Raw genomic sequence first — 15,165 nt, forward strand, 5'->3', positions numbered from 1 at the left:
ACACGCACATACTCGCAAAACTTAGAAAATGATGCGTTTCTGGTGGTTAAAATCATTTCATTTTAGTGCTTGGATAAAACCTGTAGTGAATCAGATAATATTTTCTTCAGTAGACACACATCACTGTGCAAAGAAGGCACCTGTGATCCAAGATGTCAGTGAGTCACTATGACAGCCTGAAAGGGGAGTGCATGGTTTGTAATGAAGTGCAGTATGATCTTCATTACTAACCAGGGGACAGCTGTCACACAACCGTTAGGGCCAGGAAGTGCTAAACAGAAGCTGTATCCAAATTCCTGGCACAAGCAAGGTGGAGCATTTAACAACTTCTGCGGAAGTCAATTCGACGGCTCTGGTCGCCATATGTAACCTCCCAATTGCTCTCCTCTAACCAAGGGTGTAGGAAATTTCAGTACACATTTACAATGAAATGGATCAGTAGTGCAAGCACAGCCTAGATAAAAGACGTGTAAAAGAAGCTTGTAAATTGGTAGTCTGAAACTGCAGAGTTTCCAAATTTGAATCACAAAGAAATAACGTTTGGGTAGAGAAGTCTAAAATGAGCAACAGAAATCCCACTTAACATATGTGAAGCATATAATTGCTTGCAGGATTAAAAAAAAAAAAACATGTCAGATACACTTGTCACAATATAAGGTTGCCCCTTTGCAGAAAGCTACAGTGCATGCAGAGCAGCAGCATGCAAATGGCACGTAGAATTCTCAAAACAAGTCACAGGCATTAAGAATTACAATGACTAGGGCCCTGTGTTTTTCACTTTATTTTTTTTTATTGTACTTGAACTTATGCCCTAGATGTCCCTGCAGCCTCCCCAGTTATAGTAATTAAATTCACAATTAAGAAATCATCAAGTTGCACTTTAACTAATTTCATAATAAAAAACAATTACACATATAGCTGCAGGTAGCAATGGGGGGGGAAGCATATGTGTAGGAATATGGCATATTTAACATACTTTGAGGTTCCAGCCATTGCAAGACTTGGGCCTCCCGCGCCACAGTGCAGCAACCTTACTGCAACACTAAATGTACCTTTCAGAATTATTACAATATAATAATGCTACATAAATATAAAAACCAACATAGCTACAAGCAGCCAAACATATCTGTATGGATAAGGCAAGAGCAAGATAATTTGAGGTTCCATCCATGGTGAGATTCAAACCCTGGGGCTGGATGTACTAACGAAATCTGATCCCAGATCCGGGCTCCAATCATGATCTTGATCTCAATCATTTTGTACTAAACGGATCAGTGCTCAATCTGATCTGAACGGGAGGGGGAGAAGGAGCAGAGTCCTTTGACAGACTGTATTGTGAAGAGCTGGGAGAGTTTGCCTTGTCGAAGCATTGCAACCTACCTGGAAGGGCTGTGGGAGAAGAATATACAGCCGGAGCTTCTCACCATGAAGCCCAAAGGAGCATCCACCACTGCTCCCGCTGTGAAGCAAAACTGCCCTCGGATGACGGGCATGAGCATTTCATGTGGTGCCTGGGCAGTGAGCATGGGGAGGGGGGCTGCACCACTGCGCAGACTTCACCAGGGCCACCAGGTGTAGGAGAGCTAGTCACTCCCCAGCTTCCTCCAGGGTGTCAGCTAGCAGCCACGGGAGATCAGCTGGAGGGTCTATTACAAGCTTCACTGGGGGGCGACCCCCACCAACCTGACAGCCCTCACTGCAGAGAAGAAGCTCCTCTAGCGCTTCTTCATCCTCTAGCCCAGGCAGCTACCCAGCTAGACAGAGGTCAGCCTCCCCCCCTCCCTCTGCACAGCGATGCTCCCTAGAGGGGAGGGCAAATTCTCCAAGGAGGTGGTCACCATTGAGCAGGCACCCAAGCTCTCCTAGGCACACCTCCTCTTGCTACACCTCACATCAGCACACACCTCCATGGCGGACAGGAGGAGGTAGACTTCATCTCCACATCAGGAATGGGAGGAGGGATTCAGGGCCTCCATTCTGAGCTAGATGGCCACAATGACCATTATTAGATGTTGGACACTATGTAGGCAGAAAGGGAGCTGTGCAGGCCAAGCTGCAGGATGTGGAGAAGTCTGTCCTCCTTGATGCTCCAATAACAACAGGGTAGATGTTAGGGGAGACTGTATACCTCAGTATCGAGCATTCAGCGAAGGCCAAAGAAACAGCTTCCAAATACGCCGACCTGCAGCAGTTACAGGCCCCGCCAGGACTCCTGGGTGCAAAAGAGCATGGTGCAAGGACATGCCCTTCAATTTCATGCTGACCACCACTGTTGGATGCCCCGAACGGGTGAGAGCCCTGGCGCAGGAGATCGCTGTGATGCGGGAGAAATGAGCAATATGACTGGTGGACAGAAATTACTCCCGAGCAGGGATACTTCCAAGTACCAAAAAAAGATCTGAGGGGCCTCAACGTGTTTCTAAAGAAAATAAACTTCCGCATGTTGACAGCACAGTGTATCCTCCAGTCCTTCCACGTCCCCATCCTACCGGTGCACAGGAAATATCTGCACTTTGCCTTCCAAGGCCAGGCATATGAGTTTTGTGTACTGCCATTCAGCTTCTCACTGGTGCCCCACACATTTTCAATAAGCATGGATGCAGCACTGCCCCCCCTCAAAGGGGGGAAGATCAAAGGGGATAAGAATCCTGAACTACCTGGACAACTGAATGGTGTAAACAGACTCCAAGCTTCAGGCGGAGGGAACAGGCAGCAGAGGTTGAACAGGATCTCTCGGTTAACGTGGAGAAGAGTTCTCTCAAGCCCGTACAGACTGTGGTGTTCTAGGGAATGCAGGTAGACTCCATGACCAAGCTTGCTCACTTGTCAGAAGACAGGATTGGGTCATTGAAGAACTGCATCACACTGTTCAGGCACAGTTTGACTGGTCCAATTCCAGAAACTGCTGGGACTGATGGCGGCCACCTGGAAAACCCTTCCCCTTGGATGTGTCCACTACAATGCTGGGTAAAGCCTGTCTGATCTTCTCAGGAAGCAGGAGTCACTCTAAGGACGAACCTGGCCTTCCTACCTAAGGTCGTGTCTGTGTTTTACATCAACCAGCCTATTGTCCTGAAGTCATTTCACCCCCCTCCACACGAGTTGCCACAGAGTACACAGAGTACACATACTGTGCCCAGCTGTTTGTCTGTTATGCGTCTACCACCAGAGACTGGGCTGTTTCTAAACAATCACTGGCACACTGGGTGGCGGACGCAATCCGGCTTACCTATGAGACTGCTAAAGTTCCCATGTCTGAACATATCTCAGCGCACTCAGGGACAGACCATGTCATGGGCTCTTTTTCATGGCACCTCACTAGAAGACGTGTAATGCTGCGACGTGGTACGGTCATCAGACAATCACAAGGTTCTACAACTTCAATGTAGTGGACCAGATGCGCCCTACCCTGGGCACTCAGGTAGTACAGGCGGCTTGCCCTGTTAGGCTCTGCTGCGCTTGACATAATGGGAGAGGGGCTTAATTCAGTGGGCTCAATAACTGTCACATTTCAATATTGTAACATCATATGATGTATGACATCCATGTCCTATAGGCATCTAATACAATACACATTATTGTGAGTTTCTCTTCAGTAGTTTTCATTTCATGGTCATTTGAAATGTATGGCAAAAACAACTTGATTTGCTCATGGTGGGCATCATGTTTTAGTAATCAACTTGCCTTGATCAAACTTGACAGAGGAATTTGCCAAGGTCATGTGTGCAAAATTTCATTCCCAACGGATTCAGAGAAGGTGATTTAATTATTTTTTATTGAACAAATCTGATTATAAGTCATAACATAACTTTCACATCTGTCCCATTAGCAGTTTCGGAGAAGATGATGATTGAATATTGTCTAATAAGTCCAATATTGGCACCGGACCATATGACATAAGCCTTCCATTTTTCTGGAGGGACAACTTCCTATAGGTATCTAGCACCAATCTAGCAATTTTCATGAGTTTTTGTTCAGTAGTTTTCATTTTATGGTCATTTGAAAAACAAATTGGCAGAATAATAATAATAATCTGACCAATTAAAATAGATGGTCCAGCCACTTCATTGCTTGGCCCCCTAATTAGTATAAATGGTAATTTAATAAACTGATGCGATAAAATAAATAGAGAGACCTAAATATGGTGTCAAGACATCACAATCTAGAAGCATTTAATTGAGTAAGCTCATGCAACTCACGATTGACAGCTATTAAACAACCTCCTCCAGTACATTGGGGAAAGAATGTTATAAATGCAGACAAGATGTTATTTTCGTTTTGACAGAGGCATTTGTTTGTGGTAATATTCCACTGAGAAAAAAAAAAAAAGATAAAGCTATGTGCATTTATCAAAACTTAAGTGCAGGAACAATTTCTACAGCAGATCAACTGAATAAAAAATAATGAAAATTGTGGTGCAAATGTCTGACAATGTACCTGTAGTTATTGACAAGTCTACAGATGCAAAAGATCAGTGTTTTGTACATTTTGTTTGTTCTCCAAGCATTATCTGTTACGTCCAAAAGTAATATTAGCCAATACAGTTAATATGCACTCTGTGAATGATTTCACAGGGAGCTGTGAAATCTTTAAACACATTTGAAGTTAATTTAAATAATGTGAATGGATGTGTCTCCGAAAATGTCAGTTACAAGATCAAGGCACTCAATGACATTCTTCAAGGTTTACTGCCAAATTCAATACATTTGACTTGTAATGTCCATACAGTTGCCCTTGCCAGCAATATCTGGTCAAATCATTTTCAGAAGGCAGACAAGCTGGTTGCAATCATTAAAAATATGTATACAATGCCCAAGCAGAAAACTAAGTTTTAGGAAGAAGGGAAGAAGTGGGGAGCTGCATTGATAATCTACTACCGATTCCAAATTGGCAAAATGGAAGAACAAAAACTACAGAAAGGGAAAGAGGAAGGGCTATGATACACTGTGCTCTCAGAGACCAGCAATTAATCCCATATCTATAGGTGGGGGCGGGGAGGGAAAGGAAAAGGCTACTCCTACATCTGTTTCTAATGTCTTTCTATTTTGGAAAAGCATACCTGCACTTTGTTAGAGGTGCAGCTGTTGTGCAGATGCAGTCGGGGGGGTGGAGAGGATGGGTTCGGCTCCTCAAGGTAAAGGTTTGGATCTAGAACAGAGACCTTTTTTTTGGCTGCATGTAGAGAAGACAGGCTGGAGGCTGGAAGGTTTGCCCAGAGACATTTTTAAGCATCCCAAGGACTCAATTTTTAATAATAAATACAGCAGCCATAATCCCCTTAGCCTAGAGGTCTAAATCCCCTGCAGTCTGCTCTCACCAGAAATCGGATGCCGAGCAAGGCCACATTGGGTCTGTCCCTTGATGGATGAGACTTCCAAGGAAATGTAGGTGTTGCACATACTTGCACCTCCATACAGTAATATACCCACTGGCCTTCTGTTAAACCAATTTTCCACAAGGATCTTATTCTGGATAATGCAGGGGTTTTAGGCTTATCCAAGCTGGTTTTAGAAGTCCATATCAATTTGTTTTTGTTGATTTGTTGATATAAATACGAACACATACACATTTAGGCATACTATCTGTAAAATCACTGTAAAAACAACTACAAATTAATTTAAGGCAATGCCTCTGTTTTAGATGAATGCAAGACTGATTAAACTGCTTTATGAACAGAGATGTGTTACTGGGAGGAGAACGCAGTTTAAACAAAGGTTGCTTGCCTTTCTCCTAGTAGAGGTTCAGTTTTGGCAAGCACAATTTAAAGATTGACAAGGTGATTTACCAGAATTAAAAAAGGCAAGTTACATTATGAGAATAACTGTGAAATGGTCTCAGTGTTTTCACCTCTGGGAATTGCAGCAAATCAGCTAAAATCCCTTTGATATGATTTCACATTCCTTAAGTCTTAGATGAATATCCCATCCTGGTTAAGAATATTGCAGGCTTGGTATGTTTGTGTAAATTACAGAGTTTACTGACTGTTGTATGATTGGAATACTGAGATTTGTGTTTGCATCTGGGAGATTTAGTTATTTGGAATGTTAATATACACAACAATGAAGAACAATTGAAGTAAGTTGAATACCGGCTGTGAGTACTTGGGTGTCACATGATTAAGGAACTAACGGAGGATTCGACATGGTTTTCAAAGCTTACTCAAGGCAATGTATTGCAGCTACATCTTTACGTAATTGCTTAGTCTAGAAACAGGAGGCCTGTCCAAGTAATCTGATTAAATCTGCATATTACAGTTATCACAGTGCTATTAATCACAGGGGCAGGGGGAATAAATAAATAAATCAGGAGAAGTCTTATAGAACATCTGCTTTCCAGACATGAGGTTAAAAAGCCAAAAGGAAATGTAATGTGTCCCTTCATTTAAACAACTGCACGAGGAATCTATAATCAGTGACGTTTGGAGTGCAGTTCACAAGAACGACAGCCAACTTGTCAGTAAACTACACTCCATCTCCTACTAAAGGGACTCTGACACACGAAAGCAGATTTCTCCTGAACCAGTCGTGGGACCACGTTTTGGAAATACCTTTCCGATTAACTTGAAATATTTTAATTCAAATCACATCCCACATTACATTCCCATTTCAGGACGTGCAAAGGGGGGGTGCCGGGGAAGTGTGAGCCATTGCCCCTTTCCATTCTCCTGCCCTATTTGTCCTGATTGCCCCTTCCCCAATTCATGCCGCGATCCGCAAATCGTAACTTGGACATCACTTCGGCAGCTCCCGCACCAGGACCGCAATTCGCCAGTACCCCCACCCCAACCTGGACCAAAGTGCCCCTTCGTTTGTTTCAGCCACTGACCCCCCGCAAGGCTGTGCACGTTACTGTTCCCATGGCTATTTCTTACAGACGCACACTTTCACAAAAGAGTACTTAAGTTCCCATAATTGACTGAGTATGCCACATTGAAATAGTGGACCTGGTCTGTAGGGCAGGGCTGTAGTGTCTTCTTTTCACACCAGTTGATCTCTCATCTCCTTCATTGGTCTAATTATATGATTAAGTGGTATAACTTAAATCAGAGGCTCAGAGCTGGAGGCAGATCTCATGGAGTAGGAGCCGGTCTCGACCACCCCTCCCCCTCCATTGAGTGATGACACTCCACCTGCTCCTGTGGAACAGGACCAGGAGGTCTGGGCTGTGATACAGTATTACCAAGGCCTACGAGTCCACTGGGACCCCAGTGCCACACTGGCACCAAAGAGAGTTGCATCCACAAACGCGTCTCTCCCTCTTCTGACCGAGAGCTCACGTCAGGGTGTCCTTTTGCCAGAGATTTCTGGGTCTTCTTGCGGCTGCATCACAGACCCTCCACCATGGCTTCCTCCAATTGAGGCCACTGCAGTGGTGGTTCAGGTCTTTACGGATGCATTATTGCCGTAATCGAGCATGCAAAGTCCCAGTCACTCCCGCGTGCTTGAAGGCGCTCTATTGTTGGCAGAACCCTCACAATTTAACCCTCAGTGTGCCCCTGGGGCCGGTCTGCAAACGAGTGGTGATGACGACAGACGCCTCCAAACAAGGTTGGGGAGCAGTCTCCGACAGACATGGAGTCCAAGGCAGATGGATGGAGCCCATGCAGGCCCTCCACATCAATGTCCTGACGTTAGAAGCAGTGCTCCTCAGGCTGTATCATTTTCTGCCAGTTCTACAGGACAGACGTGCTGGTTCGGACAGGCAGCCATCTCTGTGTTGTCCATCTCAACAGGCAAGGAAGTCTCCAGTCACACAGACTGTATGGTCTAGTGCACAGTCTGCTTCTATGGGCACAGCCCTTGCTCCGCTCCATTAGAGCAGTTCACCACCCCGGCCTATCCAACACAGCGGCAAACCTCCTCTCTTGGGGAGGCCCCCTGGTTTCAGAATGGAGCCTCGACCGGCTTGTGATGCAACAACTATGGAGCTGATACAGCAGAGCGGAAGTGGATCTCTTCTCCTCAGCAGAATCCACCCACTGTTCACTATGCTTATCCATCCGAGACCGCTAAGGAACCCTAGGGGCCGAGTCCCCTCTATGCATTCCCAACATTCCCCCTTCTCCCGGTGGTCCTGGAGAAGATCAGGTGAGATTTAGTGACAGTTCTGCTAGTAGTGTCCCGGTGGCCTCAGATTCTGGTTCACAGACCTAACCTCCCTCCTGAAAAGAGAGCCTTCGCAGCTCCCAGTGCGAGCAGACTTTTTGTCCCCCAACCCGGGGCCTGCTCCAGCTCTGGGCCTGGCCCCTGAGCAGGATCATTTGATAGCCTGGGGGTCTGTCATACACGGTAGTAGCTACTATTCAGTCGGCGAGAGTGCTCTCTACGAGGCTGCAATATTTCTACCACTGGCAGACGTTTCGAGGTCATGACCCAGTTAATTGCACCATTGGGGTCATATTACAATTTTAACGAGCTGTTGGACCAGGGTAAGTCCCCTTCAGGCAAGACGCATGCACCACCACAACACAATACAATAACAAACAAACTGCTTTGAATGCGCCTGGCCCTGTGTCCGTGCTCCATAGGACACAAACAGTTGGTCCGAGCGTCGAATGTCCTTAGTGTGTTCCAAATAACACCCGAGGACGTGCACAGGGCAGAGGCCGCAAGAAAGGAGGAGGATGAAAAGCCATCAACTCAATAGTCCTGTTGACATGAAATGGACACAGCACATTCAAGAGGAACGCTGGTGTGGCCTCACTCCTAGTTTTAGACTATAAACAAGTTGAATGTTTTTATTTTGGTAGGTCACAGAAGCAGCTAGGATGCACAGGAACTATCTGTAACTTACATTGATTTATCTTAAATTTAGATAGGATAACTTGTACTGCAAATACAAACTACCAATAAAGTTTTTGTTTATACCATGCCTGTGTTGTCGTTTTGCTTATTATTATGCTTTCATAAAAATATGTAATTATTAAATCGTATCTATTAGGTCAGGGGTACTCAATTAAATAAACCCGTGTGCCAATTTGTGAATTTGATGACAAGGGAGCAGGCCGTGCACATAAGGTTGACAGAAAAATAGAAACTCACACATAACTTTAACCAAAAATATATAGCCTGTTGGTTACAAATGTAGTAGTAATAGTGTTTATAAATTAAACATTTATTAAATTGTCTATACACTATAAATGTATCCTTTGTTTTCGTAAATCTAATGGGAGAGGTGGCATGGTCCATCTCTGGCCAGCTTTGTGAAGACTGGTTTGTAGGTGCTTAGGGCAAGATGCATATAATGAGGAGGTTCACTACACACTGCTGGAGATTTTTGACGCAATTGCGGTGTTGGTGTTTTATAATGTTCCAACCCAGTCTCACAAGTGAAACATTAACAGGGTGATGTTTAGGCACTGCACTGTTTCTGACAATGCCTTGCCACTGTTCTTAACACGGGGATGGAATAAATGCAGCACTAGAAAGCTACATAAACCTACCAAACACAATAATAATAATAATAATAATAATAATAATAATAATAATAATAATAATAATAATGCAATTTCTTCAATAATCTAGCACTAAGGGTAATTATTTCCTTATGTATTTTTTTTATAATCAAATTCAAATGCAAGATTATGCCATGCAGTATGATCAGCATGATGATCATGATGTTAGGTAGGTAAGTAGCCAAATATTAACACATAAAAACATATATATTATTTATATGTAAATATAAATAATATATATGCTTTTGTGTGTTAATATAACACATAACATTCTCAAAATCTAGTATTATATTTCCTTGGTTTCTTTTCTGAAATAAATCAACCTGTCACAAGCCTTCCGACGTCCAATTGGTTATTTGCTGGACAAATATGATACGCCTGATTGTGTAATTTACTCAGAAGTTTCTGTGCATAGTCCTATCTTGAAGAAGTAAATTACCCAATCAGACCAAATAAGGCAAGGCAGAGATCTTCTGACAGGTTAGAATTAGTTGTATGTGCTCCCTTGACGAATTGAATTATCATCGGGTTTTTTTTACTATACATATTTTTTTTAAATAATATTTTATGTCAAATGGTGAGGCCATTCTGAAAGCCGTAGTAAATGCTGGACATGGGAGTAGAAAATATGCATTTTAATAAAAAGTATAGCCTAATACAGTGGTTATGGCTGCACACATTTAAAAAATAAAATCTTACCTCCAGATGTTTTTTAGATTTGAAGTTGAGTCCTTGTACGCAGACAGGACATTGTCCTGTGGTAAGCACATCTTGTATTGCACTTTAATGTTTGTTCAATTTTCTTTATTTGAAAGTGAACAATTGCCTGTACTTCCACAAGTTAAATCCCTGCTAACACAATGTTGCCACATTGTAGAACGTTGTGTGTTAGCTGGGATGCTGACTAGCAGCTTCCATTCTGCCTGCTTTTTGTAGAATGGCACCGAATCAGCCACTCTTTGACTAGAGACGGGTAAATAAAAACAATATTGCAAAAATACAACACGTAGGCATCTACAGATTTGGGAAATTCCCTTAAACTTGCACACTTTCATGTAAATCAGGGGTTCCCAAAGTGCGGTCCTCGAGGATGTTTGGTGCGGCCCCCAAAGCAAACCTTCAACCACCCTTTTTCTGAACCTTTACTATATTTTAACACTTTCTGGACATTTTCTGTTATAAAAGCCACATTTAATTTGGGGGAAAACAATAAAAAAAATAAAACTCATAAATGTTCCCTAACAGAAATGTATAGGAAATAAAAAGGTATGATTTGGGACATTTATTTTTCATCGGTGGTAAATTTTCTACTGCGGCCCCCCATCCCATGTAACATCTGGAAATTGGCCCTCCATCGCCAGACATTGGGACGCCTCATGTAAATGACCTAGAAGTATTCAGTAATTTCTTACTCTTTTGAAAAAAGTATTGGTAATCAGAATACTCATCTGACAGGAGTAACTGTAACTGAAATACGATTATCAACATTCTCTAATCTGACTACGTAACACTGCTACTTGTATTTCGTTACTCTCCAAACGTGGACATTCCCTTCAAACCTGGAATAAGTCTGGTTGCTCACCTCTGAACTGCCTCTAGAGCAGCGATTTTGTTCTTAGTGTCTTTGGGGTGGACTTTATCAAAAGCTTTCTGAAAATCTAAGTATATCATACCATATTGCTTTCATGTGATCTACAGCTGCAGTTGCATGTTAAAAAAAACAAATGCAATAGTAAGACCTGATCTGCCTCGTCTGAACACTTGTTGATTATCATCAAGAATATGGTTTTCACTACGATGCTCATCTATTTTCTATCTAATCATTTTTTCCAAAATTGTTTCGCCTTTCTTGTGGATAGGTATGAATGACATTTGCAGTTTTCCAATCAGTTGGCATTTCCCCTGTTCAGTGTCAATTGTAATGTTTGAGTTAGTGGACTATAAATAATTTCCTAATTTCTTCAACTACATTTGGAAATATACCATTTGGCCTAGGTGATTTGTTTGTTTTTAATTCTGTTAGTCCCTTTACTACCGCCTTCTCATTTATCCTGATATATCTTAAGAGTTTGACTGGACAAATTGTTAACCTGTGGCTAGTTATCCATTTATTCTTTTGTAAAACCCTCTGTGAAATACTAATTTAGAAGAAACCTAATGACAAATTGTCATTATCCTTTTTCTTTTCTTGCTGTGCGAACCACAATTTATTTTCAGTACATGTTTATAGGTTTTACGCACCCATTAAATCAGCCACAGATTCCACTCAAACCACAGAAAGAATAAGTTTGATTTGAGATTTATTTATTTTTTTCCTGATGGCCTGTTGAAAATGTCTACAGAAAGAACATGTGAAAAGCCATGTGCTGGAAGGCTAGAAGCTGTAGCTTGGAGCAACTGCACCCAGTGTAATACAGCACATCTCAGTGAAGACATACAGATTAACTATATATGTAATATACAGATTGCACCAAACAATAAGAGCACTGCCAAAACTGGAGGCCATGGGCTTTAAAACGGACAGTTGCCTCTGATGGCCACTAGAGGACTTATCAAGTATAAAAGAGAGCAGATGCCTATACTTCCTCAGTGTTCATGGTAGAAGGACAACACTTATGCTACATTAGTACACCAAGACATCTTTGCTGCATGCAGAAAAGAGATGCAACAACTCACTGTTATTTCGCAAAATATCATCCCAATGCAGCAAAAAAAATTGCTTCCATTTCAGATGGTATTAAATGTATGTGACTGCAGTAAGGAATAACTGCAGTAGGAAGCTTGAATGTGCAGTTTGGTCCGATTCATACTTGCCATCCTTTTTTCCTACACTGAGATCTGAGCGGACACTTTGATGGAAATCAAACATTCAAATTCTCAGTCACTATCTAGTGAACCTGCTCATTATATATATTCTCCTTCATAAACAAAGTAATTTTATTCCAAGTATCTTAAATCTATTTTTTTTTAAGAAAAAGGCCGGATAAAACACACACAAAAAAACGGGGCTTATATTGTTTTGATTTCAAACGCATATCGTTTTACAAGCAGTGCGATTCCCCTTTTGGGAAATAAGCCCCCTGACAAGCCATCGTTGTTATCGAGGGATCCCATCAGCATGGTGCAACAGAACACTTTATTTATACATTTGGCAGGTATAATGGCTTGTCTGGATTAATTAGGGCACAGTGTAACATGAGCCGCGCTGCAAGCTCCAGTTCTGAGCCAGTCTTCCGCTGCAGCTCGGCTATCTTGACATTTATATCTGTGCTGCCTTCTTACATGACAGTAATACTGCCTGGATTGCAAGAGTAAGACGGTTTGAGGGAGGCTCAATGGCGTAAAGTGACTGGCTGCCCCGAGACTGACCCCAGCCTGAAGCTGCACGCTTTGTTACTCAGGTTCCCGTCCAGAGTAATGTTTAAACAGTGAGAGCCAAGTCATTAAAACCCAAACGGCAGCTATCACTGACAGTCGTAGTATGAAATGAACAAAACAAAACCAAAAAAAAAAAAAACCACTATTCCCTAGATTTATTTTGGAGTGGTACATTACAAATTACATGGAGGTAGAAAGAATAAACCACCATCACTCATCAAGCCCATGTCTGGATGATTAAAAATGTACCTGTGACAGAGCTGTTCTGAGGTTTGCAAGTTTTAACGTTTGTGATCTGTCCCCACCACCTGTGTTCCCTGCGTTTCCGATTTGCATAAAACCGAAAATATTCACTCGGGGGAGACTCTGAGGTAATACACAATGTAATCCTATTTTTAATGATTTGTTTTTTTAAATGTATGTTTTGGTTTTGTATTTACACTAAACATTTTGCTTAACTAAAGTGAATTTTATACATTTCATATGTTGCATTAGACAAGCCTGATCAGGTGAAATATAGACCTAAACTAAATAAATAAAAATAAAAACTGCACTTGCTGGAATTTAGCCATTTTTATAGACATAAAGGCCCTCACTCAAAACAAGAGAAAATGCACAGATTGGTCCACTCTAATCATCTTCAGGAGTAATGTAATTAGTATACCCTGCAGGTCACCTAACCAGATATGACACATACATCTATTCCTTGAAGGCGAAACAGATTTCTTTAGTTAAACACTGAATCCTTCCCAGACACCTCACTTCAAATAGACTACAGATTTTTATGCAATGAAAACAGTTTTTTAAAAACATGATCTACTAAATGGTTCAATGGTTTGGAGCATTCATTTCCAAATACTTCCTTAACAGGAAAAAAAAACGTTTCCCCAATGTTATCGTAACACCCAAATTATTATTATGATAAAACAAGATATTATCTTTAAAGAGTCTCATGAGGTCATATCATGAGATTATCCTAAATCTGCTTTTCAACAACAACCCTGAGCTTTAAATCCTAAAAACCGTCATGGTAGGTTTGGAATTACCCGTTTAACTGAAGTAATAAAGGCACTGAGAGCCAACCAAGCATATGCAGAGGAATGAGAAAGACTGCACTAAGAAGCAAACAATATGTTCATAAAACAGCTGCTGGCTTTGCAGTCGAAATGTTAAAATGGTAATAGCAACAGCAGATCTAACTGACCAATAAAGAGGCCAATCTAAAAATCCATGCTTGCATTTAATTAAACATTTGTGTTCAAGACCTGGAGTATGATACCAAAGAAACAGTTTTAATATCAGAGCTGTGGATATCCTGCATTTTTTATTGCACAATGTGATTATCCTGTTAAGCTCAATGTTCTACAATTGCATACATCATTGCTTCAAACTGATCTATCCAATGGGTTACCAGATCTTCTGTCAGCCCAGCTCAACCTAATCAAAGCAATTTACAGAGACTGGGGGTGCACCATGCCTCAGTAAATGCTACTTCAGGGCCACTTTACATTTTTCATCCAAAGGACAGAGCACAGTGTTAACTATGAGGTTCACTAAGTTGCTCAGGGAATCAGTTAGTAGAAGAGCTGAGCTTAAACTGGGAACCTGTAGCTAATGAGCCTTTGCTCTGGACCACCAGAGTACTTTGCAAGAACTTACCTCTCTGTAACTGCTGTTTCATGTTGCTTAGCACAGAGTCAGTGGGATCAAAGGAAGGGCTTTTCTGGATGTCCAATTTGCCCTTCACTTCAGCAGATCTCTTGAGAGAGATGCGAGATGACTCCCGTTGGACTGTCAGGAAAAGAAACACTTAGGTCTGTGCATAGTGGTGAGTTTTGGATTGCATTCCTTGGGCCTAGAGAACAAACACTTAACAGATAGGTATGGCCAGATATCTTGTGTTTAACTTTAAGATACTTTCAGCACATCCAGACAGGAGAATTATCCTGTTGAATGGCCCATACTCTTATACCACCTATACTGTCACATAATTGTAAACTATAAAGTATTTGTTTATCCATCGCACAATTGCTTTTTATTTTAAACAGGAATAGCTTTATTTTCTACTCTCAAAGGAAACTTTGCACTGTCTTCAGCTGTTTCTCATCTTTTCTGTAATCATTGATCATTGTGAGGGGAAATCCCAGAAAAAAATAATTTTAATACAGCACAATCACAGAATTTAAAGGTCACAATTTGAGATTTCCATAACCCATTGACATTCAAATACATCAAATCCATGTTGATGACACTGAAAGCAAGTGACCTTAAACTCTGACACTTGGCCTTGGATAAATCACTGGAATTGTATTTGTTTGCAAAAGAGCTTCAAA

The 15,165-nt window shown here is 41.7% G+C and overlaps 1 protein-coding gene across 6 annotated transcripts in view; it reads right to left on the bottom strand.

The window, feature by feature from the left end:
• Window positions 1-15,165, bottom strand: part of patj (PATJ crumbs cell polarity complex component) — a 280,589-nt gene that overhangs the window by 237,212 nt on the left and 28,212 nt on the right. For all 6 annotated transcript variants that reach the window (XM_066691664.1, XM_066691663.1, XM_066691661.1 and 3 more), the window contains exon 12: window positions 14,492-14,623. In XM_066691664.1, the coding sequence (XP_066547761.1) occupies window positions 14,492-14,623 (132 nt within the window). The remainder of the gene's footprint in view (window positions 1-14,491; window positions 14,624-15,165) is intronic.

The sequence above is a fragment of the Amia ocellicauda genome, chromosome 19, assembly GCF_036373705.1.
Source record: "Amia ocellicauda isolate fAmiCal2 chromosome 19, fAmiCal2.hap1, whole genome shotgun sequence".
In the NCBI taxonomy this organism is placed as follows: Eukaryota; Metazoa; Chordata; class Actinopteri; order Amiiformes; family Amiidae; genus Amia; species Amia ocellicauda.